The 25,166-nt window shown below is 49.7% G+C and overlaps 1 protein-coding gene across 5 annotated transcripts in view; it reads right to left on the minus strand.

Moving 5' to 3' along the window:
- Positions 1 to 25,166, minus strand: part of RAD50 (RAD50 double strand break repair protein) — a 1,278,308-nt gene that overhangs the window by 972,881 nt on the left and 280,261 nt on the right. For all 5 annotated transcript variants that reach the window (XM_069652502.1, XM_069652503.1, XM_069652505.1 and 2 more), the window contains one exon: positions 21,888 to 22,073. In XM_069652502.1, coding sequence (XP_069508603.1) covers positions 21,888 to 22,073 — 186 coding nt within the window. The remainder of the gene's footprint in view (positions 1 to 21,887; positions 22,074 to 25,166) is intronic.

Genomic DNA, 25,166 nt, shown 5'->3' on the forward strand with positions numbered 1-25,166 from the left:
TGCTGAACCTGAAACATGTAATTTCTTCTGCTTTTTGAAGATCTTGCAATGTGTAAGAACCCTTTGGTGTTGTCCAAGGACAGGCTTTCACCCCTGTCCATATCCAGGAACCTAGCTGGGTGATAACAACGTAGCTGTGATAGAATTAGTCTTCACTTCAGACAGCTCCTAATCCATTGTGGGATGGAATCCCACCCCTCTGCTGAAAAGTTGGCCCATGGCCTTTTTCGTTGTGCTCATTGAAATAAATCCACTGCACCAAGGATGGCAGTTAATATCTATCCCTAAACACATTCCTCTTGAGGCTACACAATATAACCCACTGCTGCTTACAGTATGTTCACAATTTTAACGTTCACATCCACCTCAGTGACTTGGTGAGATGGGGTAGGCGGTTCTTTTCATCCTTGTTCTCACAAGACACAGAGGATTCCCTTATGAAGGAGCAGTTTCTGTGGAGGATATTTAGGCACAAAATATACATAAAACTCAGATAATTTCAACGCCCGCACATGCTGTGGGTTCACAGACTGAGTGCTTCATAAGGTTCAGAGTGCTGCTCAGGTTCCTTGTCTGAAGAAGGGTATGCTGATCATCTTGAGACATTTTCTTCCACAGGAAAGCATCCCACTTCGTTCCTTGCGGAGGTCTTTTGGGAGGACACCAGCAGGAGCCCTACTCCTCCACCCTGTGGGAGGCACATTGTGCAGCAGCAGGGCCAACCAAGTCGCTGACCGATCACTTCCCCACAGATGAGGATGGGAGGTCCAGTCAACTAACCAACTAACCACAGAAGAATGGTACCTAGCATAACCTGTCTCTTCCTGCAGCACTGTATGGAAGCTCTCACAGTGGTACAAAGCACCAGAGTGATGAAAAACTGCCCATGTGAAGGAGGGCATTTATAAACAGAGAAACCAGAAGGCAGTGCATATTACGTGCTTGCCTCCAGAAAAGTAATCTCTCCCAGTTTATAAACCACACTATGTGATGCCCTTATGAAGTCCATACTTAAAAATATAGTTGAACTGACCACCAGGGGGCGCACGGATGAAGTCCTCCTCCGTGTGAGCTCCTCGCCCAGCGGTCCCTACAGTGGCCTGAGCCCCCACTGGGAGACCCCCCCCACCCCAGAATAAATCGTGGTCAGAGGTGGCTGAACTGACTCCCCGCGAAGCGAGCGAAGGAGCAGAGAAAATCAGACGAGTATACATATCAAACCGAGATACCCGATAGTTGCGTCAAGTGGAGACGGCCTGGAAGGCCGAAACTGAAGGTGAAACCAGCCCGTGTGCTGCATGAGCTGCGCAGGGAGCTTCCATGCAACCTGGTGCAGGGGAACCTTGGAGACACATGCGATTGTCCCGAAATGTGGGAACTGAAGCAGATTTCTCCTGCTGTGACTCCCTGCCCGTGTTGAACATCCTGGCGGACCCAGAGTCGACCGCTCCGCAGACTGACTTGAGGTGAGGCCCCAAGAGAGGCGGGTGCTCCAACGTGACCCCAGCAGTAGGCCCGTGGTTGCCCACCCCTCCAGTTTGGATCTTCCACCGGTGAAGGAACTTGGTCTCCCTCCTGGTGCTCCCCGTTGTGCGGGACACAGAGGTGTGGCAAACAGCCTCAGACACCGCAGACCCCCTCCCTCTCCCCCTCATCTCCCGCACAGGAGACCGGAGCTGCAGGTACATGTGAAGTGCCATCCCACACGCCGGCTCCGGCTCCATTACTGTACGTACCACGGCCCGCCCTTGGGGGCAACCCCGAGCAAAGAGAGGAGAGCGGCCTGCAATCGCGGACTGTACCAGCAGCAATTACCCAATCCCAACAGCACGCACAGGAGATACCAGAACACTCGGCTTGAAACACGCGCCTACACATAGAACATCGAGCGGTACCTCTTGCAGGGTTGGCAGAGATTGGTGACACCTGTGGGCTCTACCAAGGACCGCGTCCACACTGTGACCCATGGCCCTACACGGATTGGGAACCCAGTGAACACACAGGTGGGGGAGCAGCCTCATAGACACTAAGGGGGACAGCAGGGAACGCACAATACAAAACAAGGGACAAGAAGGAGCCGCGACCCCCTCCTAGCGGCTGTGACTAGAGTGGACATACGATCGGGGCGTGTGCCCTCCTTCATGCACCTGGGGGCCAGATGTTATTGAAGCGACTCCCCCGGCGGCCCACAAAGTGAGAAGAAACCACGAGACCCGCGCTCACAGACCTCACCAAGGGAGGGTCATCTTATGGGCCATAAGGCCCCCTTTATCTGGGACAAGCCGCCTCCAACACCTTAGGTGGTACATACTGGCTAATCACCTGGCTATCACGGTGTACCTGGTCTAGGCGAGGGTGAGGCCCCCTGGTTCCAGGTTTCCAGGTTCTGGACCAGACGTTGGTGAACACAACAGGGGTTGCGCCCCAGTATAGAAGAACAGACTGACATTCCACCAACAGTACCCATCATAGGGTAAAAGCTCACAGTGAAATTGCTGCCGGGCACCAACAGTGTATACGAGAGAAGATGTGCGCTTGGCAGAGGTGTAGACTTGGTCCCCCCCCTTTCACAGGCAGCGCCCTGGTACGATATGCCCTTGGTACATGAGTAAGTGCCAACTACATGGGCTAAAGTACTCACAAGCCAGTCTAAGCGATCAAAGTGCCCTCAGGAAGTGAATTGATTGGAAAAAGCGGACCCTGCCTGGACAGACCCCCTTGTGGAGAGGGCCCACGATCTAACAGAGACTACCCATCTCAGGATCAGTGGCTTATACCTCGTAAGCAACGAGAAAATAATCTAGCACGCTGCACCACTCTAACGAGGGGGCTTTAACCAGTCAAATTAGTGGAGAGGCCACTCCGAGAGGTAATTTAAAGTCACGTTTCAGCACCTACATACATACATACATGAAGAGGGCCCCGCGAGGACATAAGGCTTGCCAATAGGAGCAAATCCTCGCCGAAAACCAAAAAAGGAAGGCCCTAGTTGATTTCCTGACGGGCACAGTGAGCTTGGCCAAAGCGGATAAAGGACTACTCCCCCCACATACGCTGAAACCTTTGCCAGGTCCCAGCTGCCACGGTCTCGACAGCGATAAAAACTTGTTAAGAATACATAAGGCACACAACTGTCTGCCTCTAGACATGAAGCCGCTCCAGTTTGGCACTGCCTGACCCTCTGCTACCAAGCACCAACCTTTTCTGACACAACTCTTAAAAAGCAGTTCAAGACATTGCTGATAACCCAGCTCACTAGAAACTGTGAGGGTTGAGCCCCCAAAGTTGTTCGGGGCGTGTGCCCTCCTCCAGGGAGCGAAACAATGGAAAACACACAGGTCCAAAGTTGCACCTCGATGAAAAGGACAGAGAGCTCTGTCTCTGCCAACGCATTTTTAACTGTGAACTTGTACCAACTAGTACCAACATGCCTAATACAGAGTGCATGGAAATACGACAGAAATTGGCACCATACAGATACTCTCCACTTCGCCCTGCGCCGGAAACCCACCAAAGATCAGACATGGCAAACTCAGTAGCAGAGCCTGCTGCTACCAAGGGAGACGTGCCAGCTCCATTGGATGAAATCAAAAACATGGGGGCAAACATTGGAGGGAAGATTGACAGAATCACTCTGAGAATGGAGAAGATGGAGGAGAGACTCAAAAGGAGTCGAAAATAACCAAACCTCGCTGAGCACCTTAGAGAACCAAATGGACACAAGGATTACCGAAATAGAACTACGATAAGAAGAATTCCGTCTTAAGATGAACGATTTGCAGAACAAGAGCGACGGAACAACCTATGCCTTTTTGGCATTCCGGAAAGAGAGGGGGAATCTGATCGGGACTTAAAAAAAAGGGGGTGCATGACATCATGAAATTTATTCGAAGATGACGCCATTGACGAGCCAAAGACCGAAAGGATACACAGAGCGGGGGGAGCCGCTGGCGGACCGAGGACTGTTCTAGTCCTCTACCACAATTACCATTTAGCCTGGAGAAGGCTAAATGCAGAGGGCCTGTCGCCCTTGATCCAGCGAGAGGAACGATTTTCCAAGACTTGTCATCTGTGACCCTTGCCCTGAGGCGGATGTGTATCCCCCTCACAAAATGGCTGAAAGAACAGGGAGTCTGTTATCAATGGGGTTACCCATTCTCCCTTACTTTCGAGCTGGAAGGTAAAAAAGAAAGGCTGAGGATTGAAAAAGATATTAAGAGCTGCATAGCCAACCTATTAGGCAAGCGTGAAGAGGGGCGAGACCAGGATGAGAGGAGAGTCGATGAGAGACAGTGGCGCATTCCAGGCCCGAGGAGGAGGAGTATACTAGGCTCCATGAAATATCGAAGGGGGAATGCCTCCCTGGACGCAGAGGCCTGAAAACTTCTGATAAAATCAACACGTCACCCTGAGGCAATGTGGCGCTCCCTCACAGGGTGGGACTAAAACACACATCATTGCATGAGTGCTGGGGGGAGGGTCCCCGGGTTGGAATTACCCTACGAATGCCTTAATAGAAATCAGAGTATGACGAACCAGGGGGCATCTGGGCCTTGGCATCAGGGGCAGGCGACTGAACATACTCCGGACTCAGAGCGGGGCCTTGTCAGTGGGATGGTTGTGTTAATGGTTTCTTCCACCCTGGTGAGCGAAGACTTTGTCACACATAAAACGATGCGTGTCTTAGACATCCCCGACCCTTGGGACGTGTTGACCAAGGGGGTATGAGTAATACAAGAAATGTTCGATTGACTATGAGGTTCAGGTTTGGTTTTGGATGGTGGAGGGGTTTGAAGGGGGGCTCAATGTTATTTTGGTTGTTTCCTAGACGGGACTGTGGGGTAACAGCGGATCGGACGACGTCAGGGTGAAGGGGTGTGGGGGAGAGGGAGGTGGGGGGATGAGTAGGAACAGGATCCTCTTTAAGCTAAGATCACGTGACAAAGTGTGTGGTCCTTTACGTGCCCGGCCGCCGGTTCTCATCGTAGGGTCACCAGGGGTACACAAAAATAAATGGCAGTAGATCCAGACTCTCAACGAGGTGGTCCCCTTAGGGCGGGGACGCTAAACGTCAAGGGTCTGAACTCGCTGACCAAAAGGTCTCTGGTGTGCAGGGAGTTCCGAAGAGCGGGACTTGATGTGATGTTCCTGCAGGAAACTAAGTCTGCACGTAGGGAGGAACAGAGGATATTGAATTTGAAAATGGGGACCGGACATTGGGGGTCCGGCCCCTGAGGAAGGCGAGAGTGGGGATTCTCATCAGAAAAGGGTTAGACTTCGAGGTGACAAAAGATATGGGCCGGTGTGGAGGGAAGAGCGCTACTGTTAGTGGGGACCGCGCAGAAGGTAACTTTCACTTTCGCAACGGTGTACTCCCCCCAACTTGGGACAGTCTCAATTTCTCCCAAGAACGCTTCCCAAAATAATGCTGGAGGACACGGGGCACGTAACCATAGGAGGCGACTTCAACCTATGGGCAGACATTAGACTAGACAGGAGAGTGGGTAATCCCAATACACATGAACCAGTGGAAGGGGGTCGGGCGGGGTGTTATGGAGATGTTAGATCTTTACAAGTTGCGAGATGCATGGCAGGGATGTCATCCAGAGGAGACAGGTTACACCTTTTACCTTGCTCCACATGGGACCTTTACTAGGATTGAGTATGTATATCTTACTGAGGACCTGAGGGAGGCAGCAAAGGGATCAGAGATTGTTCCGGTCACTTGGTCTGATCACGACATGGTCACAGTTGACTTGAACTGGAAAGGCCTCCCACGTAAGGGATCAAGGTGGAGATGCAATGAATCACTCTAGAGGGACCAGATCGTTCGGACTGAAATGGGTGACGAAATCAGGGAATACTTCAAAACGAACAACACGGTAGAGGTTCCAAAGAGGACGGTGTGGGAGGAGGGGAAAGCAACATGGGGGGGGGATCCTGATTAGGGAGGGAGCCAACAAAAAGAGGGAAAGGGCCCTGATTGAAGGCAGACTGAGAAAAGAGATAGCCCAACTAGATGAGGTGGCAAGGAAGGCCGGTGAAGGTAAGGAGGTTAAGTTCATGGAGGCAAACAGAAGAGGGAGGAGCTTCGACAATTGGAAGAGGGGCAGGTGGTCCGGAAACTGCAACTTCTCAAGCAGAAGTTTTATAAAAAGGGAGACAAGGCGGACGCGTTGTTTGCAGCCAGACTACAAGGGCCAACGTGCAGAGAGTAGGGTGACGTCCATAGATGAAGGTGGTAGTGCCCAGAGGGCAGAGGGGGGAGGCATTCCATAGGCTTTTGCAGCGTTTTATGAGACCCAATATAAATCGGAGGCAGATCCCACATAATCGGGAATAGATGGATATATAGCAGGGGTTGAGATGCCGACGCTCACACATGATGAAACACTTGACCTTGATGCCCCCATCACTGCAGAGTACATTAAAAGGCCAGTGAAGAGACTCTCGCTGGGGAAAGCCCCATGGGAAGATGGTTATACCGCAGGGTTTTACAAGTCTTTCCTCTCACCACTCCTTCCCTTCATGGTGGAGCTCTTTAACGACATCCTCGAGACAGGTACTGCCCCTGACTCGTTCTCACGGGCCCTCATCACAGTGATCCCCAAAGAATGCCGAGATCCCAAACAGTGCGGATTGTATCGCAGCATATCCCTGTTAAATATCGATGCCAAGATCTACACAAGGGTTCTCGCTGCGAGATTGGAAATGCTCATGCCCCGCCTGATATATGCTGATCAGGTTGGATTCATAAAGGGGAGACAGGGTGCGGATACCATGCAAAAGATCCTATACCTGATTTATGAATCACAGAAGATGACTAACGACCCGGCCCTCCTCTCGGTTGATGCAGAGAAGGCCTTCGACAGGGTCGAAGATGGCTTTCTGATGGCAGTTTTGGGCAAAGTGGGAATTGGTCCTGAATTTAGAAAAGGGGTTCAGGCAGTGTACACGTCCCCCAAAGCCTCTGTGTTTGTCAATGGGGAATACTCTCGCTGGTTTGGCTTGGGCAGGAGCACACGATGGGGGTGCCCCCTCTCTGCGGAGTCCCTGGCCCAGAGACTTAGAGAAGATCGACAGGTGGAGGGACTTAAGATGGGAGGGAAAGAATACAAGGTGGCCCTATACGCAAATGATTTACTCTTACACATTCAGAATCCCCTGTCGTCCATACCCAGAGCAATACACTTGATTGAAGAATATGGTGTGCTTTCCGGCTTTAAAATAAATAGAGCAAAGTCCATTCTATTTCCGCTGCATCAACCCACACAGGGTGACCCGAATGATTCTCCCCATTGGGTCGGACGATCGGGGGTGGCACTCTACAATATCTGTGAATAAACATTACTAGAGATTTAAATATGTTGTACAATGCCAATTTCCCTCCCCTCCTCTCGAGATTCAACACGGACCTGGTAAAGTGGGAAAAGCTAGCAATATCCTGGCTTGGGAGACTGAATGCGGTAAAGATGGTATGTCTGCCTAGATTCCACTAACCCTTTCAAATGCTCCCGATCCGAATGCCGAAATCCTTCTTTGCCGAAGTGAAAAGGGCAATTTTATGGTTCTTGTGGCAGGAGAAGGAGGCCAGGGTAGCCTATGAGATATTGAGGTTACCCAAAGATATGGGTGGTGTGGGCCTACCAGATCTCAGGAAGTATCATGAGGCTGCTCAGTTAAGAATTCTGGTCCCCCATCTGAGAAGGCAAAAGGGGCTCTAATGGATAGAATTGGACAATGCCTACCTGGCCCCAGCCACCGTTGCCGAATGGTTATGGGTCCTGAGGAATAAATTGATACGTAGATTAAGGGATCACCCGATACGGGGGACCATATGGGACATATGGAGAGACGGGATCAACATGCGGGGGATCACTTTGTGGCCGTCCCCTGAGTCACATCTGGGCACCCGGGGTCAGAGAAGACATCCCTATTCATGAAAGATTCCATCCCTGGTACAAAGCTGGGTTGGAGAGGGTGGGCCAACTTTGGAGGGAGGGGACTTTTGTAACAATCTCGGAATTAGAGGACGCCCTGGGGTTGGGCCCTCTTCCGGCTTTCCTTTCCTGCAGCTCAAGGCAATCTTTATGAGGGACAAATGGAGGGAGAAGGTCCAGAGGGGCCTCACCCCATTTGAACAACGACTAAATACCAGAACTGGGTCTAAAGGCCTGATCTCCGTGATGTACAGAGAGTTGATTGACGTAGGGAAGGGGTCAACTCTAAATCCGAAGCGTAGGAGGGAGACAGACTTCGGGGGAGAAATTGATCCTAGCATGTGGGGGAAAATGTGTAAGGGGGCCTCACAGGTCTCGGTAGCCAGTCAGTATAAGTTACACGCCATTAAACTGTTACATAGATGGCAGTATGACCTGCACAGACTGTCACAAATGCTCTAGTCAACAAGCCCGCTGTGCTGGCATGAACGTGGCAAGAGTGCAAACTATTGGCACATGTGATCGGGATGCCCCCGTGTCAGGATCTTTTGGGACGAGGTCTTGGGATGGATCAGGGATCTGGACGGGATCCAACAAACCGCTGACCCCCTCCTAATATTGTTTGGGTTTGAAGAGTGCGAGGATGAACGCAAGAGAAAAACTGGGCTGACGGCCCTGCTGCTATTAGACGCATGGGCCGCCCTCGTGATGAGGTGGAAAGCAAACCAGGTACCATGGAAGAAGGAATGGATAAATGTGGCCACTTACATTTGTATAATGGAAAGAATCACTGCAGCCCTTCATGGGAAATCCACTCAATACGAGCCTTTATGGGGAGATTTTGTGCGGAGATATATGCCTGGGCCTTGACAACTTGTACTTGAAAGGGAATTATGAACCAGACCGGAGTGAACACTTCTAAGTCTTGCCTAGCTACTGAAAATAGGAAAGTTGTCTTGCCCGAGGAGACCAATGTACCTGGTTAAACTAGACCCCAAAGAGGAGGCCATATTCACTATCCAAAGATAAGCGAGAACACTACACACAACTCACGATCAAGAGAACTATGTGTAACACTCAAACTAGAGGAAACACAGTTCCAAGAGGGGGAGGGGTGGGTGGGGGTATTGTTATTGAGAACTTAGTAATCAGGGGCAATTTGGGGGCAGGATTAAAACTGAATGTTACCAAGCACAATTTGTTCCTGATAATGTTGCTGTGTGGTTTATGATATGTTTTGAAAACTTCAATAAAAAATAAATAAAAAATAATATATATATATATATAATACATTACTCACCGTAATCATATTTCTGATGCTTGTATCTGCTTAGATGCACATGCTGTGCATAGGCCGACATCTAGTGGAAGATGCTGAGTATTACGGTTTGTTTTTCGAAACTCGAAAATGGGCGTTGACACAGGGCGTGCCAGTAATACTATCCCTAGTGTGACGTCCACTGTACCCATGATCCCTCACGCATCTAGGACCCTCAAATTGTATTTTTTCTGACATGAGGTAGCATGAGGAGTAGCGCGAGTACAGATAATCCAAGCAGATATATAGAAAGGTAAGACTACAAGCAACCATGCGCCTTCTCTCAGAGGGGAGGAAGGGTGGGTCGCATGTGAATCTAAGCAGATACAAGCATCAGAAATACGATTACGGTGAGTAATGTATCCCTTCTGAGGCTTGTGGAATCTGCTTAGATCACATGCTGTGCATAGATTAGCGAGCAGTACCTTAAGAAGGAGGTGGGATGCGAGAAGGGTCATGAGCAAATAAGCGTCTTAGAACCGCTTGTCCCACTTGTGTATCTGCCTTGGAATGGGTGTCAATGCAGTAATGCTGAGTAAAAGTGTGAATAGAGCTCCAAGTAGTTGCTTTGCAAATGGTGTCAAGGGGTACATTTGCAATGAAAGCCAGAGTGGCCCCAATGCCTCTAGTAGAGTGGACTCCTGGCGTGAAAGGCAGAGTTCTTTCAGAGAGTGAGTAACACAGCTGGATACAGTTAATAATCAACTTCGAGATGGCACCTTTAGAGACGCGATCCCCCTCTCTGTCTGTAGCTACGGAAACAAACAGTTGATCTGTTTTCCTTAGAGGTCTGGTTTTATTTACATAGTAGAGGACCGCCCTACGCACATCTAGGGTGTGTAGTTTCACCTCGGCCGAGCTTTGAGGGTCCTGGAAGAAAGCCGGAAGCTCGATGGACTGGTTTACGTGGAATTTAGATATAAACTTAGGTGAGAACCTAGGGTGTGTGCGTAAAACCAGTTTGTATTTATGGGCAGTAAAGAAGGGATCCTGCACTGACAGAGCCTGAATTTCACTGACCCTTCTTATAGAAGTAATAGCTACTAAGAAGGCCGTTTTATAAGTCAGGTGTTTGAGACTGCTTTTATGCATGGGCTCGAAAATGGGGGCCCATGAGCTTAGATAGCACCACATTAAGGTCCCACCCTGGTGGTGGGTTTGAAATAGGAGGGTGAAGTCTCTTTACTCCTTCCATGAAGGCTTTAACTACTGGTACTTTCCACCACGAGACCTTGTTATGGGAAGTGGTGTATGCCGACAGGGCTGCCAGGTGTACTTTCAGTGAGTTAAAAACCGATCCTGCATCTAGCAGGTGGAGCATGTATGTAACAATAGTGGAAGGAGTGCAATCAACTGGGTTGATTGGTCTACTCTGGCACCAGATAACAAATCTCTTCCACTTGTCAAAGTAACAGTGCCTTGTGTTTGGTTTCCTAGATTACTTTAGGATGTCCATACACCTCTGTGGTAAATTGAGATGTCCAAACTCTTTGACTTCAGGAGCCATGCTGCCAGGTTCATTGAGTTGGGTTGCTGATGCACTGTTTGACCTTGGTGCTGGGACAGTAGGTTGTAGCAGGCTGGAAGTTTGATGGGCTCGCACACCGCCATCCTGCGTAGGTGTGGGAACCACGGTTGTCTTGCCCACATGGGAGCAACTAGGACGAGCGTCATCGACACTCTGTTCATCTTGTTGACCACCTTCCTGATGAGAGGAGTTGGTGGAAAAGCGTACGCAAACATCCCTGACCAGTTCATCCACAGGGCGTTCCCCTGGGAGTCTGGTTGGAGGAACCTGGATGCAAATCCTGGGCATTGTCTGTTTTCGCTTGTGGCGAATAAGTCTATAGTGGGGAAACCCCACTGAGAGAAGATATCTTCTACGACCTCTCTGTGTAGAACCCATTCGTGTTCCTCTGGGAGGGAGTCTCTGCTCAGAGCATCCGCTAGGGAATGGAGCTCCCCTGGAACATGTTGTGATGACAGGAAGATGTTCCGTCTGAGTGCCCATATCCAGATTTTCTGGGCAAGCTTGGACAGATTTGGCGAACGAGTCCCTCCTTGCTTGTTCAGGTAGAACAAGGCTGTTGTGCTGTCCGTCCGGATTTGCACTGACAGGTTTAGTAGGTGGGGCTCGAACCCTTGAAGCGCTCTGAATACTGCCAGAAGCTCTAGCAGGTTGATGTGGTTCTTGGCGACTGAGGGAGACCAGAGACCCTGAGCTGTGTGGTGGAGATGGTGAGCTCCCCACCCCGTCAGACATGCATCGGTAGTGACTACTGCCTGTACTTCGGGATCGTAAAAGGGTTTTCCCTGTGCAAGATTCTCTCTTGTCCACCAGTGAAGGCTTTGTACTAGTGTTGGCGAAACGACCACTAGATCGTCCCACTGACCACTTGCCAGAGACCACTGTTTCGCCAACCATTCCTGCATGGGACGCATGCACAGGCGCGCGTGGGGGACCAGGTAAATAAATGACGCCATCATGCCCAGCAAACGCATTGCTTTGCCTACCGTTATTTGGTGACCGGACTGATATTGCGGAATTTGCAGTAGTATATTCCGAATTCTTTCCTCTGACGGAAATGTCAACCCCTCTTGAGTATCTAGGATTGCTCCTAGGAACTGTTTGGAGGTGCTTGGCACCAGGCTTGACATTTTCTCGTTGATTGAGAAGCCTAATTCGTGGAGGAGGTTGATAGTCCTTTGAATGTTTGTCCTGCAAATTACTGGGGTTTCCCCCGTTATGAGCCAGTCGTCCAGATAAGGGTACACCAGGATTGCCTCCCTGCGTAGGTGTGCAGCCGCCACCGCCAGTACCTTGGTGAATACCCTTGGTGCCGAAGCTATCCCGAAGGGCAGTACCTTGAATTGGTAGTGTCGACTGTCCACCTTGAAGCGCAAGTACCTTCTGTGCGCTGGGAACATGGAAATATGAAAATAGGAATCTTTCATATCCATGGTTGCCATGTAATCCCCCTTTTTTAGGAGGGGGATTACCTCTTGTAGCGTAGTCATACGAAACTTTTGGGGCTTGACATACTTGTTGGCAGGCCGTAAGTCCAATACTGGGCGCATTGTCAAATCTTTTTTTGGCAAAAGGAAGTAAGTTGAATAAATACTCTTGTTTACCTGGTGTCCCGGGACGAGTTCTATCGCGTCCTTTGCTAGCAGAATGCCGATCTCCTCGAGGAGAATCTTCTGATGTTCTAAAGAGTGTACTCTTTGTCGTGGAGGATGGTTCAGGGGACGCTGCAGTAGTTCTATACAGTACCCTGCGGATACTGTTGACAGCACCCATCTGTCTGATGTGATCCCTTCCCAAGCCTGGGTGAAGTTGGAAATGCTTCCCCCTACTGGGGTTGCGTGAGAAGGGACCCTGAACTGAGCGTCACTGTTTTGGTGGAGGCGTGCCGCCTCCTTTACTGGGGCTGCCTCTGCCTTTACCACGTCCTCTCCTATTACCCCTGCCGTAACCCTGGGTAGACTGTTGGCTGTTGTTGTTCCACTGTGTACCCTACCCCTGGGAATAGTTAGATCCTCTCTGGGAATTTTGGCCGTGTGGGTGACGAAAATTACTATTCCCTCTCTGGTTAGGGGGTTTATTGGTTAACTGGCCAAGGGACTTGAGTGTCTCGTATTTGTCCTTGGCATTCTTCAGCGCGTCCTCGACCGCCTTACCAAAAAACAGATCAGCTTCCACCGGTTTGTCCAACAATGATGCCTGGGTTTCTGCCTTAAAACCAGACTGCCGTAACCACGCATGTCTCTTGATAACAGTACCTTCTGCTATCAATCTGCCTGCGTTGTCCGCGGCGTCAAAAGTTGCTTTTAAAATGCAACCAGACACGGGTCTATCCTCTGCGGAAATTCGAGCTAACTGGCCCTTTAAGGGTTCTGGTGCAGAGGCTATGAGTGCTGCGACTTCTTCCCACTGATGGCAGTTGTAGCTGGCCAACAGGGTGGTGGAGTTTGCAAGCCTTGCCTGATAGGCGGACGTTGAGGCTACTTTCCTGCCGAAACCATATAGTTTTTTGCTCTCCTTGTCTGGAGGAGCTTCGGACGATGACAAGGGTGTTCCAGCCCTCTTACGAGTGTTGGTGACAACTAGGGAGTCTGGCTTCAGATGTCCTCTTATATAGAGAGGGTCAGACTGGGCTGCCCTGAAAAGTTTTTCAACTCTGGGATTGACTGCTCTGGTGAGGTTCGGGTTCACCAGGGACGGGTCTATTCTTCGCTTAATAGACATAAGGATAGGGATGGTCTGGGCAACATGCCTCCTTTCTCCCACTAACTCCTCGGCGAAGTCCCTCTCTTCCTGGACACCGTGGGTGTCAATATGGAAATGTTCTGCTGCACGTGCGAGAACCTCGTTCAGGAGGGGTTGGTTATCGACAGGGGAGTCGGTAACCGGGGCTTCCTTCTCTACCGGGGAATCTACTCTGTAGGTTTCAGGGTCTTCCTCTTCCTCTTCTTGGTCCTCATCATCCCCATTGTAGCCCGTCCCAGTTTGCTCTTCTACCATGCCAAAATCTTAGTCCTCACAAAAGGAAGTCTCGCCTTGATACAGTGAGTATGGCCGTGAGTATGGTTGTACCTGGAAGGGGTCTGTAGACCTCATCGGTGTCTCAAACCGTGGCTTCTTACTCGGGGGGGATAGGATCATTAGAGCCTGAGGGTGTAGCCCCTTGTGGATCATATGAAAGGAAATGGTCTGGATTTTTTTATCGTAAAAGTCTGCCAAAGAAGACATCCTTGACATGACCCTATGTCATCACTCAACCATTTTTTGGAACTGGGAATGACTCTCTCAGAAAGTCTAGGAGATTTATCTTGAGTAGATTTGCTGGTTTTAGAAATATCAGCAGACCTGGTCTTGTCTGTCTGTTTAGGAGGAGTGGAGTGTTTCACAGGTGTGGAAGAGTGCAGAGGCTGCTTCTTCTGCTGTTTTCCCCCTTCCCCGTGAGTGGAAAAGTGTTTTCCCTGTCCCTTAGTGGCTCCGGAGGTTTTTGACGCCTGGCGTCGAGGATCGGGGGTAGAGTCCCTGTCCTTCGAACTTGGGACTGCGCTGACCTTGTCTGCGGGCTCCGACCCCTGGAGCGCGGCCTGGGGGTTGAAGTCATCTTCGTCCTCTGACGATCGAACTTCTGTTAGCCTAGGGAGCGAGGCACTCTTGGCAAGAGTGGATGATTGCCTGGAGTCATGCGGCAATCTCGATCGAGAACGCCCAGAGGACACCGATTCGGACCGTTCTGTTTGTGCCTCTTTCGGAGAACTCGATGTCGTCGAGTCTCAGTTGGACTTTGTGTGTTTTGTGTGAGTGGTGTGTGAAGCGCCTGTGTCGCCGGGGGTCTTCCCCATAGCCGCCCTGTCGGACGACCTTCCGAGGTCGGGGACCTGCGCTCGGCTGTCTTTCTATGCCGTAATGCCCTCGCTGTCCGAAAGCATGGCGTCGCTGCCATCGCTGAAGGCGCCCTCCGCTGCCATGGCCGCCTACCTGGCGTGGTGGGCCCAACGCTTCGTCGAACGGTCCTTAAGTGTCTTAGGTTTAAACCTACTAAACGCTCTGCAGTTCGCTTCGGGGTGGTCCCTCGGCAAGCAGAGATTGCACGTGGCGTGCCTGTCGACCCAAGGGTATTTGCGATTGCACTTGGGGCAGAATTGAAAAGGGGTACCCTCCATACGCACCTTGAGGCAGCGGGCTGTTAAGTGTAGGAAATGTATAAGGTGTACCTATATACCAAGAGTGTAGAGTATGTCCAACCCCCCACTCTCCCTACTTGCAGGGCCGAGGCCAGAGGCCTTCCAAGGCCCGGGCCGAGGCCAGAGGCCTTCCAAGGCCCGGGCCGAGGCCAGAGGCCTTCCGAGGCCCAAATCCGTCGTGCAGCAGCCGGCGGTCGATTTCTTCTCCAGCCGGCGTCGAGTGTCGAAGTTCGACGTTGGGATAGGGAAAGGATGTAAATTAATCAATATTTTAGCAAAAGTATGGCTAAGGCCAGGGGACTCCGCAAAATGCTTCCGACCAGTATGGCGGAAAAAAACAATCTGAGGATCCTAGACGCGTGAGGGATCTTGGGTACAGTGGACGTCACACTAGGGATAGTATTACTGGCACGCCCTGTGTCGACGCCCATTTTCGAGTTTCGAAAAACAAACTGTAATACTCTGCAGCTTCCACTAGATGTCGGCCTATGCACAGCATATGATCTAAGCAGATTCCACAAGCCTCAGAAATAAATATATATATATATATATATATATATATATATATATATATATATATATATATATATATATATATATATATATGATACATTACTCACCGTAATCGTATTTCTGATGCTTGTATCTGCTTAGATTCACATGCTGTGCATAGGCCGACATCTAGTGGAAGCTGCGGAGTATTACAGTTTGTTTTTCGAAAGTAGAAAATGGGCGTCGACACAGGCGTGCCAGTAATACTATCCCTAGTGTGACGTCCACTGTACCCAAGATCCCTCACGCGTGTAGGATCCTCAGATTGTATTTTTTCTGACATGAGGAAGCATGAGGAGTAGCGTGAGTACAGATAATCCAAGCAGATAGACAGAAAGGTAAGACTACAAGCAATCATGCGCCTTCTCTCGGAGGGGAGGAAGGGTGGGTCGCATGTGAATCTAAGCAGATACAAGCATCAGAAATACGATTACGGTGAGTAATGTATCCCTTCTGAGGCTTGTGGAATCTGCTTAGATCACATGCTGTGCATAGATTAGCGAGCAGTACCAGAAGAAGGAGGTGGGATGTGAGAAGGGTCATGAGCAAACAGGTGTCTTAGAACCGCTTGTCCCACTTGTGTATCTGTCTTGGAATGAGTGTCAATGCAGTAATGCTGAGTAAAAGTGTGAATAGAGCTCCAAGTAGCCGCTTTGCAAATGGTGTCGAGGGGAACATTTGCAATGAAAGCCAGAGTGGCACCAATGCCTCTAGTAGAGTGGGCCCCTGGCGTAAAAGGCAGAGTCTTTTCAGAAAGAGAGTAACACAGCTGTATACAGTTGATAATCCACTTCGAGATAGCGCCCTTAGAGACGCGATCTCCCTCTCTGCCTGTAGCTACGGAGACAAACAGTTGATCTGTTTTCCTTAGCGGTCTGGTTTTATTTACATAGTATAGGACCGCCCTACGCACATCTAGGGTGTGTAGTTTCACCTCAGCCGAGCTTTGCGGGTTTTGGAAGAAAGCCGGAAGCTCGATGGACTGGTTTACATGGAACTTAGATATAAATTTAGGTGAGAACCTAGGGTGTGTGCGTAAAACCAGTTTGTCCTTGTGGATAGTAAAGAAAGGATCTTGCACTGACAGAGCCTGAATTTCACTGACCCTTCTTATGGAGGTAATGGCTACTAAGAAGGCCGTTTTATAAGTCAGGTGTTTGAGACTACTTTTATGCATGGGTTCGAATGGGGGTCCCATGAGCTTAGCTAGCACCACGTTGAGGTCCCATCCTGGCGGTGGGTTCGAAATAGGAGGGTGAAGTCTCTTTACTCCTTCCATGAAGGCTTTAACCACTGGCACTTTCCACCACGAGACCTTGTTATGGGATGTGTTGTAAGCCGAGAGGGCTGCCAGGTGTACTTTCAGCGAGTTAAAAACCAACCCTGCATCCAGCAGGTGGAGCATGTATGTCACAACGTTGGAAGGAGTGCAATCAACCGGGTTGATTAGTTTATTCTGGCACCAGATAACGAATCTTTTCCACTTATCAAAGTAACAGTGCCTTGTATTTGGTTTCCTGGACTCCTTTAGAATGTCCATACACCTCTGTGTTAATTTGAGATGTCCAAACTCTATGACTTCAGGAGCCATGCTGCTAGGTTCATAGAGTTGGGTTCCTGATGCACTGTTTGACCCTGTTGCTGGGACAGTAGGTTGTACCAGGCTGGGAGTCTGATGGGCTCGCACACCGCCATCCTGCGTAGGTGTGGAAACCATGGTTGTCTCGCCCACATGGGAGCAACTAGGATGAGCGTCATCGATTCCTTGTTCATCTTGTACACCACCTTCCTGATGAGAGGAGTTGGTGGAAAAGCGTACGCAAACATCCCTGACCAGTTCATCCACAGGGCATTCCCTTGGGAGTCCGGCTGGGGGAACCTGGATGCAAATCCTGGGCATTGTTTGTTTTCGCTTGTGGCGAATAGGTCTATAGTGGGGAAACCCCACTGAGAGAAGAGATCTTCTACCACGTCTCTGTGAAGGACCCATTCGTGTTCTTCTGGGAGGGAGTCTCTGCTTAGAGCATCCGCTAGGGAATTGAGCTCCCCTGGAACATGTTGCGATGACAGGAAGATGTTCCGTTTGAGTGCCCATATCCAGATTTTTTGGGCAAGCTTGGACAGATTTGGCGAACGAGTCCCCCCTTGCTTGTTCAGATAGAACATGGCTGTCGTGCTGTCCGTCCTGATCTGCACCGACAAGTTCAGTAGATGGGGCTCGAACGCCTTTAGCGCTCGGAATACTGCCAGAAGCTCTAGCAGATTGATGTGGTTCTTGGCTACTGAGTGAGACCAGAGACCCTGAGCTGTGTGGTGGAGATGGTGAGCTCCCCACCCAGTCAGGCATGCATCTGTAGTCACCACGGCTTGTACTTCGGGATTGTAAAAGGGTTTCCCCTTTGCGAGATTCTCTCTTGTCCACCGGTGTAGGCTTTGTACGAGTGTTGGCGAAACGACCACTAGATCGTCCCAATGACCACTTGCCTGAGACCACTGTTTCGCCAACCATTCCTGCATGGGACGCATGCGCAGGCGCGCGTGGGGAACCAGGTAAATGCATGACGCCATCATGCCCAGTAACCGCATAGCTTTGCGTACTGTTATCTGTTGACCTGACTGATAATGCGGAATTTGCAGAAGTATATTCCGAATTCTGTCTTCCGAAGGGAAGGTCAATCCTTTCTGAGTATCTAGGACTGCTCCTAGAAACTGTTTTGAGGTGCTTGGCACCAGACTTGACTTTTTCTCGTTGATAGAGAAGCCTAATTCGTGGAGGAGGTCGATAGTCCTCTGAATGTTTGACCTGCAAATTCCTGGGGTTTCCCCCGTTATGAGCCAGTCGTCCAGATAAGGGTACACCGGGATTGCCTCCCTGCGTAGGTGTGCAGCCGCCACCGCCAGTACCTTGGTGAATACCCTTGGTGCTGAAGCTATCCCGAAGGGCAGTACCTTGAATTGGTAGTGGCGACTGTCCACCTTGAAGCGCAAGTACTTTCTGTGCGCTGGGAGCATGGAAATATGAAAATAAGCATCTTTCATATCCAAGGTTTCCATGTAATCCCCCTTTTTTAGGAGGGGGATTACCTCTTGTAGCGTGGTCATACGGAATTTTTGGGGCTTGACATACTTGTTGGCAGGCCGTAAGTCCAATACTGGGCGCATTGTCAAATCTTTCTTTGGCACAAGGAAGTAAGTTGAATAGATACCCTTGTTTACCTGGAGTCCTGGGACGAGTTCTATCGCGTCCTTTTGTAGCAGAATGGCGATCTCCTCGAGAAGGATCCTTTGATGCTCTAGGGAGTGCACTCTTTGTCGTGGAGGATGGTTCCGGGGACGCTGCAGTAGTTCTATACAATATCCTGCGGATACTGTTGACAGCACCCATCTGTCTGAGGTGATCCCTTCCCAAGCTTGGGTGAAGGTGGAAATGCGTCCCCCTACTGGGGTTGCGTGACAAGGGACCCTGAACTGAGCGTCACTGTTTTGGTGGAGGCGTGCCACCTCCCTTGTTGGGGCTGCCTCTGCCTCTTCCACGACCTCTTTTGTTACCCCTGCCGTAACTCTGGGTAGACTGCTGGTTGTTATTCCATTGTGTACCCTGTCCCTGGGCATAGTTGCCTCTTTGTGAATTTTGGCCGCGTGGGCGACGAAAATTACTGTTCCCCCTCTGGTTAGGGGGTTTGTTGGTGAGCTGGCCAAGGGATTTGAGAGTCTCATATTCATCTTTGGCATTTTTAAGTGCGTCTTCGACCGCTTTCCCAAACAATAGGTCGGGTTCCACTGGCTTGCCTATTAAAGAAGCCTGGGTTTCTGTTTTGAATCCCGACTGCCGTAACCACGCATGTCTTTTGATAACAGTACCTTCTGCTATCAATCTCCCTGCGTTGTCAGCGGCGTCGAAAGTTGCATTTAAAATGCAACCAGACACGGCTCTCCCCTCTGCCGAGATCCGAGCCAGCTGGCCCTTTAACGGTTCTGGAGCAGAGGCAATGAGCGCCGCGACTTCTTCCCATTGATGGCAATTGTAACTAGCCAACAGGGTGGTGGAATTCGCAATCCTTGCTTGGTAGGCGGACGTTGAGGCTACCTTCCTGCCAAACCCGTAAAGTTTTTTGCTCTCCTTGTCGGGAGGAGCTTCTGATGAAGATAAGGGCGTGCCAGCCCTTTTTCTAGTGTTGGTAACCACTAGGGAATCTGGTTTAAGATGTCCCCTTATATACAGAGGGTCAGACTGGGCTGCCCGGAAAATCTTTTCAATTCTGGGGTTGACAGCTCTGGTGAGGTTTGGATTCACCAGGGAAGGATCTATTCTTCGTAGGATGGATTTGAGGATAGGGATGGTCTGAGCGACCGGTCTTCTCTCTCCTACAAACTCCTCCGCGAAGTCCCTTTCCTCCTGTACACCGTGGGTGTCGATGTGGAAGTGTTCCGCTGCTCGAGCGAGAACCTCGTTAAGGAGGGGCTGGTTATCAACTGGAGAGTCAGTGACTGGGGCTTCGCTTTGTACTGGGGAATCTACTCTGTAAATTTCCTGCTCATCTTCTCCCTCCTCCAGGTCCTCATCCTCCGCATAGTAATCTGTCCTGGTTTGTTCTTCCATAATGTCAAACTCCTGGTCCTCTTCAGGGAAAACTTGTCCCTGGTAACTGGGGAGTGGAGTAGAATATGGAGTGGAGTAAGGCTGAACCTCGAAGGGTTCAGGTCTTTCGACCCGGGGCTTTTTACTTAGCGGGATGGGATCGGAGGAGCCTGAGGGTGTGGCCCCTTGAGGGTTATATGAAAGAAAGTGTTCTGGGTTCTTATCATAAAAATCAGCTAAGGAAGACATTCTAGACATAACCCTGTCTATGTCTTCACTGGACCATTCCCTGGAACAGGGTATTACTTTAGCAGGTGATTTATGGGACTTTTCAAGGGTAGACTTGTGTTTGCTTGTCTGCCTAGGGTGAGAGGATGGCTTTACAGGGGTGGAAGGCTGTGCTTTCCGCTGTTTCCCCCCCTCCCCGTGCGTGGAAAAATGTTTTCCCTGTCCCTTGGAGGCCCCAGAGACTTTCGACGCCTGGCGCCGAGGGTCTGGAGAGGTATCTGTGTGCTTCGGGTGTGGGGCCTCACTGGTGTTAACCGCGGTCTCGGTATCTTGGAGCGCGGCCTGGGGGTGGAAGTCGTCTTCGTCTCCCGACGATCGAACTTCCGTTAATGTGTGTAGCGAGGCACTCTTGGCAAGAGTGGATGATTGCCTTGCGTCGTGAGGCGATCTCGATCGAGAGCGCCCAGAGGACACCGAGTCGGACCGTTCTTTTTGTGCCTCTTTCCGGGAAGTCGACGTCGTCGAGGTCCGGTTGGTCTTAGTGTGTTTAGTGTATGTTAGGTGTGTAGCGCTTGCGTCGCCGGGGGTCTTCCCCATAGCCGCCCTGCCGGACGACCTTCTGAGGTCGGGGACCTGCGCTCGTCGGCTGTCTTTCGACGCCGTAATGCCCTCGCCGTCCGAAAGTACGGCGTCGCTGCCATCGCTGAAGGCGCCCTCCGCTGCCATGGCCTCCTGCCTGGCGTGGTGGGCCCAACGCTTTGTCGAACGGTCCTTAAGTGTCTTAGGTTTAAACCTACTACACGCTCTGCAGTTCGCTTCGGGGTGATCCCTCGGCAAGCAGAGATTGCACGTGGCGTGCCTGTCGACCCAAGGGTATTTGCGATTGCACTTGGGGCAGAATTGAAAAGGGGTACCCTCCATACGCACCTTAAGGCAGCGGGCTGCTAAGTGTAGGAATGTATGTAACTATGTATCAAGAGTGAAGAGTATGTACCACCCCCCACTCTCCCTACTTGTAAGGGCCGAGGCCAGCGGCCTACTAGGCCCGGGCCGAGGCCAGCGGCCTTCCGAGGCCCAGATCCGTCGTGCGGCAGTCGACGGTCGATGACTTCTCCAGCCGTCGTCGAGGTTGAGGGTCGACGTTGGGGTGGGGAAGGGAAAGAATAAGAATTATAATTATAATAACAGCAAAAGTATGGCTAAGGCCAGGGAACTCCGCAAGATGCTTCCGACCAGTATGGCGGAAAAAAACAATCTGAGGATCCTACACGCGTGAGGGATCTTGGGTACAGTGGACGTCACACTAGGGATAGTATTACTGGCACGCCTGTGTCGACGCCCATTTTCGACTTTCGAAAAACAAACTGTAATACTCCGCAGCTTCCACTAGATGTCGGCCTATGCACAGCATGTGATCTAAGCAGATTCCACAAGCCTCAGAAATATATATATATATATATATTTTGAATTACTACTCTTGTTTCGCTACTGCACAGGGACCAGGATAGGAGACCGCTTCAAATGAACACCAAGGATGATCTGACATTTTGCTAAAAAAACAACATACCTTGTAGCTGAAAAGATCTCATCAAATTTTAGCTTCAGCTGCCTCCCCTCGCTTAGTGGCCAATTTGACTCCTCTTGATGGCAGAAGATGACGTTGTTGAGTACAGCTTTTGACACACCCAAAGCTGTAATCATTTCCCGGTCCACTTCTGCACACTTGGAACTCAGGCTCACCTTTTCTCCATGCCTGACAGGACAGAGGATGCAGAGAAACAGATGTTCAGTGGAGAGGGTGGGTGGGATATGGTGATCTTAAAGGCATACAAGACACATTACATGAAGACCAAGTTCACAAAGGTAATAGTGGGGCACAATTTAAATGGTGAAATTCAAACACAAAACTAAAATTATAAGCATGAGAAGAACAGATCAAAGTTTGCAATGTGCTTAATTTCATGAAACGATAACGCAGGTTTGCTGGATGACTCTTAACTGAGAATTCCTTTTCAGTTCCAGGTAAAGCATCCATGTAGAAGTGCACAGAATCTATAATGTTTGTCCTCGATCACAAGGCTGCACCACAAACCCTAGCTTGATCTTGCTGTGCTAACTGGCGCTACAGGCAACTGAGAGGACGCAGGGGGAACACCACCACTCATATTATCCAGCTCTAGGTTTGTATACTTCATAAACCAACATTAAAAAAAGCCTCCCATCAGTTTTAGAGCAAATGCTGATGTTTAACATTGGCCCTATCTCTAACATTGAGTCATTTAATTAAACCCAGAGACCTTTCAGCATCAAGAGATGTATCCCACTACCCACTAACACAAACAGAGCATGCCCATCTCTCCCACTATTTCCTATGAGATCTGAACCCCGGGTGAGCATATAACAGTACTTTGGTATCCTTAAGGTACACATTGTCAAACTTGGTAACCTTAAGTCTCAGTTTACCTCAGATAAGAAGTTGGATCACAACCTAACAACAGAGTCTTGTGAACCTGAATTACTTCGCTGTAACCTCCATCAACACCTAGATACTCCCCGTAGTGACTAATATACTCCTAGTATCGAGAGGATAGCTCAGGGGCAACGTGCTCGCCTTGGAAGCAAGACGACAGAGAGCAACACAGGTTCGATCCCCGGTTCCGCCCTTAGAAACCTCTGGGTATTAAGCGCGTTATAAATAACCAATCATATCATATCAGGTCCATACTCCACTTTCCTTGATATTGTCAGGAACCCCGCCAGCAGGGACGGGACCAAAGACAATTGCACTGAATGAGCCAAAATTGTACAGAAATGCAATATTTTGTTTACTTAGAGCGAACATGAAGTTCCTAACCCCCTTTCTGAATGTTCCAGCCACTTTGACCTTCAGCGCTTTCTCCTCTATATATGCAGGAATAACAATACAGTCAGGATTGTAGAGGGGTTCCCGGGATGAGAAAATGGGAATTTGGACTAAGGAGGACAATTGCCACTTGAGCAATTGTTACATACTCTACATCCCGTCCCCTTTCCTCCATTCGGCTGAGAGATTCACGAGGCATTACGAAAAAGGTTACTCAGCCTAGTGACAACTGTTCATAGAGTGTCCCCCTTTCCTCTAAACTCGTTGGATGTCCCAGAGAACAGGGACTAGAGCCTGTTGCAAAGCAACATTCTGGAACTTTCTTGTAAGTGCAGATGAGCCATCCACATCCCTGGGCATACCACCCAATAGCCAATCCCTTTATCTCGTCAGACTTCAGAGTCTTGCTAGCAGGAAAGGCAGGAGGGCATTGTGAGGATAGGTGACTGTGGATTAAAGAGTACAGCTGTCACTATGGTGGGTAACCTTTTCATACTCTTACGGCCTGTCCCCTTTCCTTCAGACTCATGGGAGATTCCAAAGCATCCCATGGAACTAAAGGGTGGTTGCCCATATTCTCTTATTTTTTAGGCCTCCATGATTGCAGAGACCAGCCTCCTTACAAGGGTTCCTTTGAACCCGGCATCGTTCCCCAAACCTCACAAAGGCTTGCATTCAATGTCTACGATCTTTTATTCTTCCCCTCTTTATTGTTATGGCAGACAGTGGCTGTTCTCTTGATAACCCAGTGGATGGAGACATATCAACACATCCACCAGGGAAACAGGTGGAAAGAAGAAAGTCTGGACCAGCAGTTTGTGCTGAAAGAAAGAACACAAGGACACTCATATATGGGCTTTCCTAGCTGTAACCGCACTAGCTCTCCAATAATCTATGAGGGTTCTTCTTGTGCTTGTTACATGAAGAAATGTCAATAGGCCAGAACACCACCAACCGATACGGAGAACCTGGATGCTGCCGCGCACAATGTCAAAGGAAGTCCGCTTGTACCTACCCTCGTATGGCACAAGGACACAACTATCGTTGATCGAAGAGTCTGACCTCTTTCGCAGTTGAGCAAATCCTTCCAAAACAATGTTTTGAGAAGCTGGGAAGGTACAACGTATTGTGTAGGAAGGATGTCAATAGTGACGCACTGCTGATCTGATAGAAATGATGCAGGGCTATTACAACAGCAAGTCCAAATGAAAAAAAAGCCAAAAAAATCAGCAACTAGAGAGACGCTCACTGACAAAAATCAACACCACAGCCGCTCGTCAAGCCCAACAATCCAAAAGGCAAGAATACAATTAATTACCAGGAAACCCAAAAGAAACAAATTCAGAGCGCTACTCTTCTGTTTGAACTAAAGACTGGAGTTTCCAGTACTGCACGCACCTCAGTCTTCCGTTGTGTTCTGCGGCAGTGCGTGAATGCAATTGGACAGGAGTGCAGTGGCGTGTTGACGTCACACTTTGCCAGAGAATCTGGGACATGAAGTCTCAATTCGAATGCTGCAACAATTGCCAAGGATGCCTCTAATGTGAGAACAGAGTAGGTTCATAAAACTCAAAGTGCCTGACAATTAGCTGCCCCTTCCCATTAGGACTATCTATTATTCTTTAAATGTGGCAGGATCAACACTTCTCAAGAGCAATATAAATATTTGTAATGGGACTGACTGAACCAGTACTTCGCAACAGTTCTGCTATATATTTAGGCAAAGTCCCTAATTGCTCATCAGCACCGTCATACCCTTTTCAAGGAACAACGTCAACTATTCACAGCAGAGCTAACGCACGTTTAGTGGCATCACATCCAGATTTAATTTGCAGGGCTGCAATGTATAGGCACAGTACCAGAATTTCTCAACAGTGGTGTTGTATTGGCAAAGTACCAACATATGCTGGTAGTTTCAGTAGGGAGCTAAAGCACTGAAGAACACCAGTGGCTGAGCACTTATCACCATTCTCCTCAGCTGGT

The sequence above is a fragment of the Ambystoma mexicanum genome, chromosome 3p (assembly GCF_040938575.1).
Source record: "Ambystoma mexicanum isolate Mex_15411 chromosome 3p, UKY_AmexF1_1, whole genome shotgun sequence".
Classification (NCBI taxonomy): Eukaryota; Metazoa; Chordata; class Amphibia; order Caudata; family Ambystomatidae; genus Ambystoma; species Ambystoma mexicanum.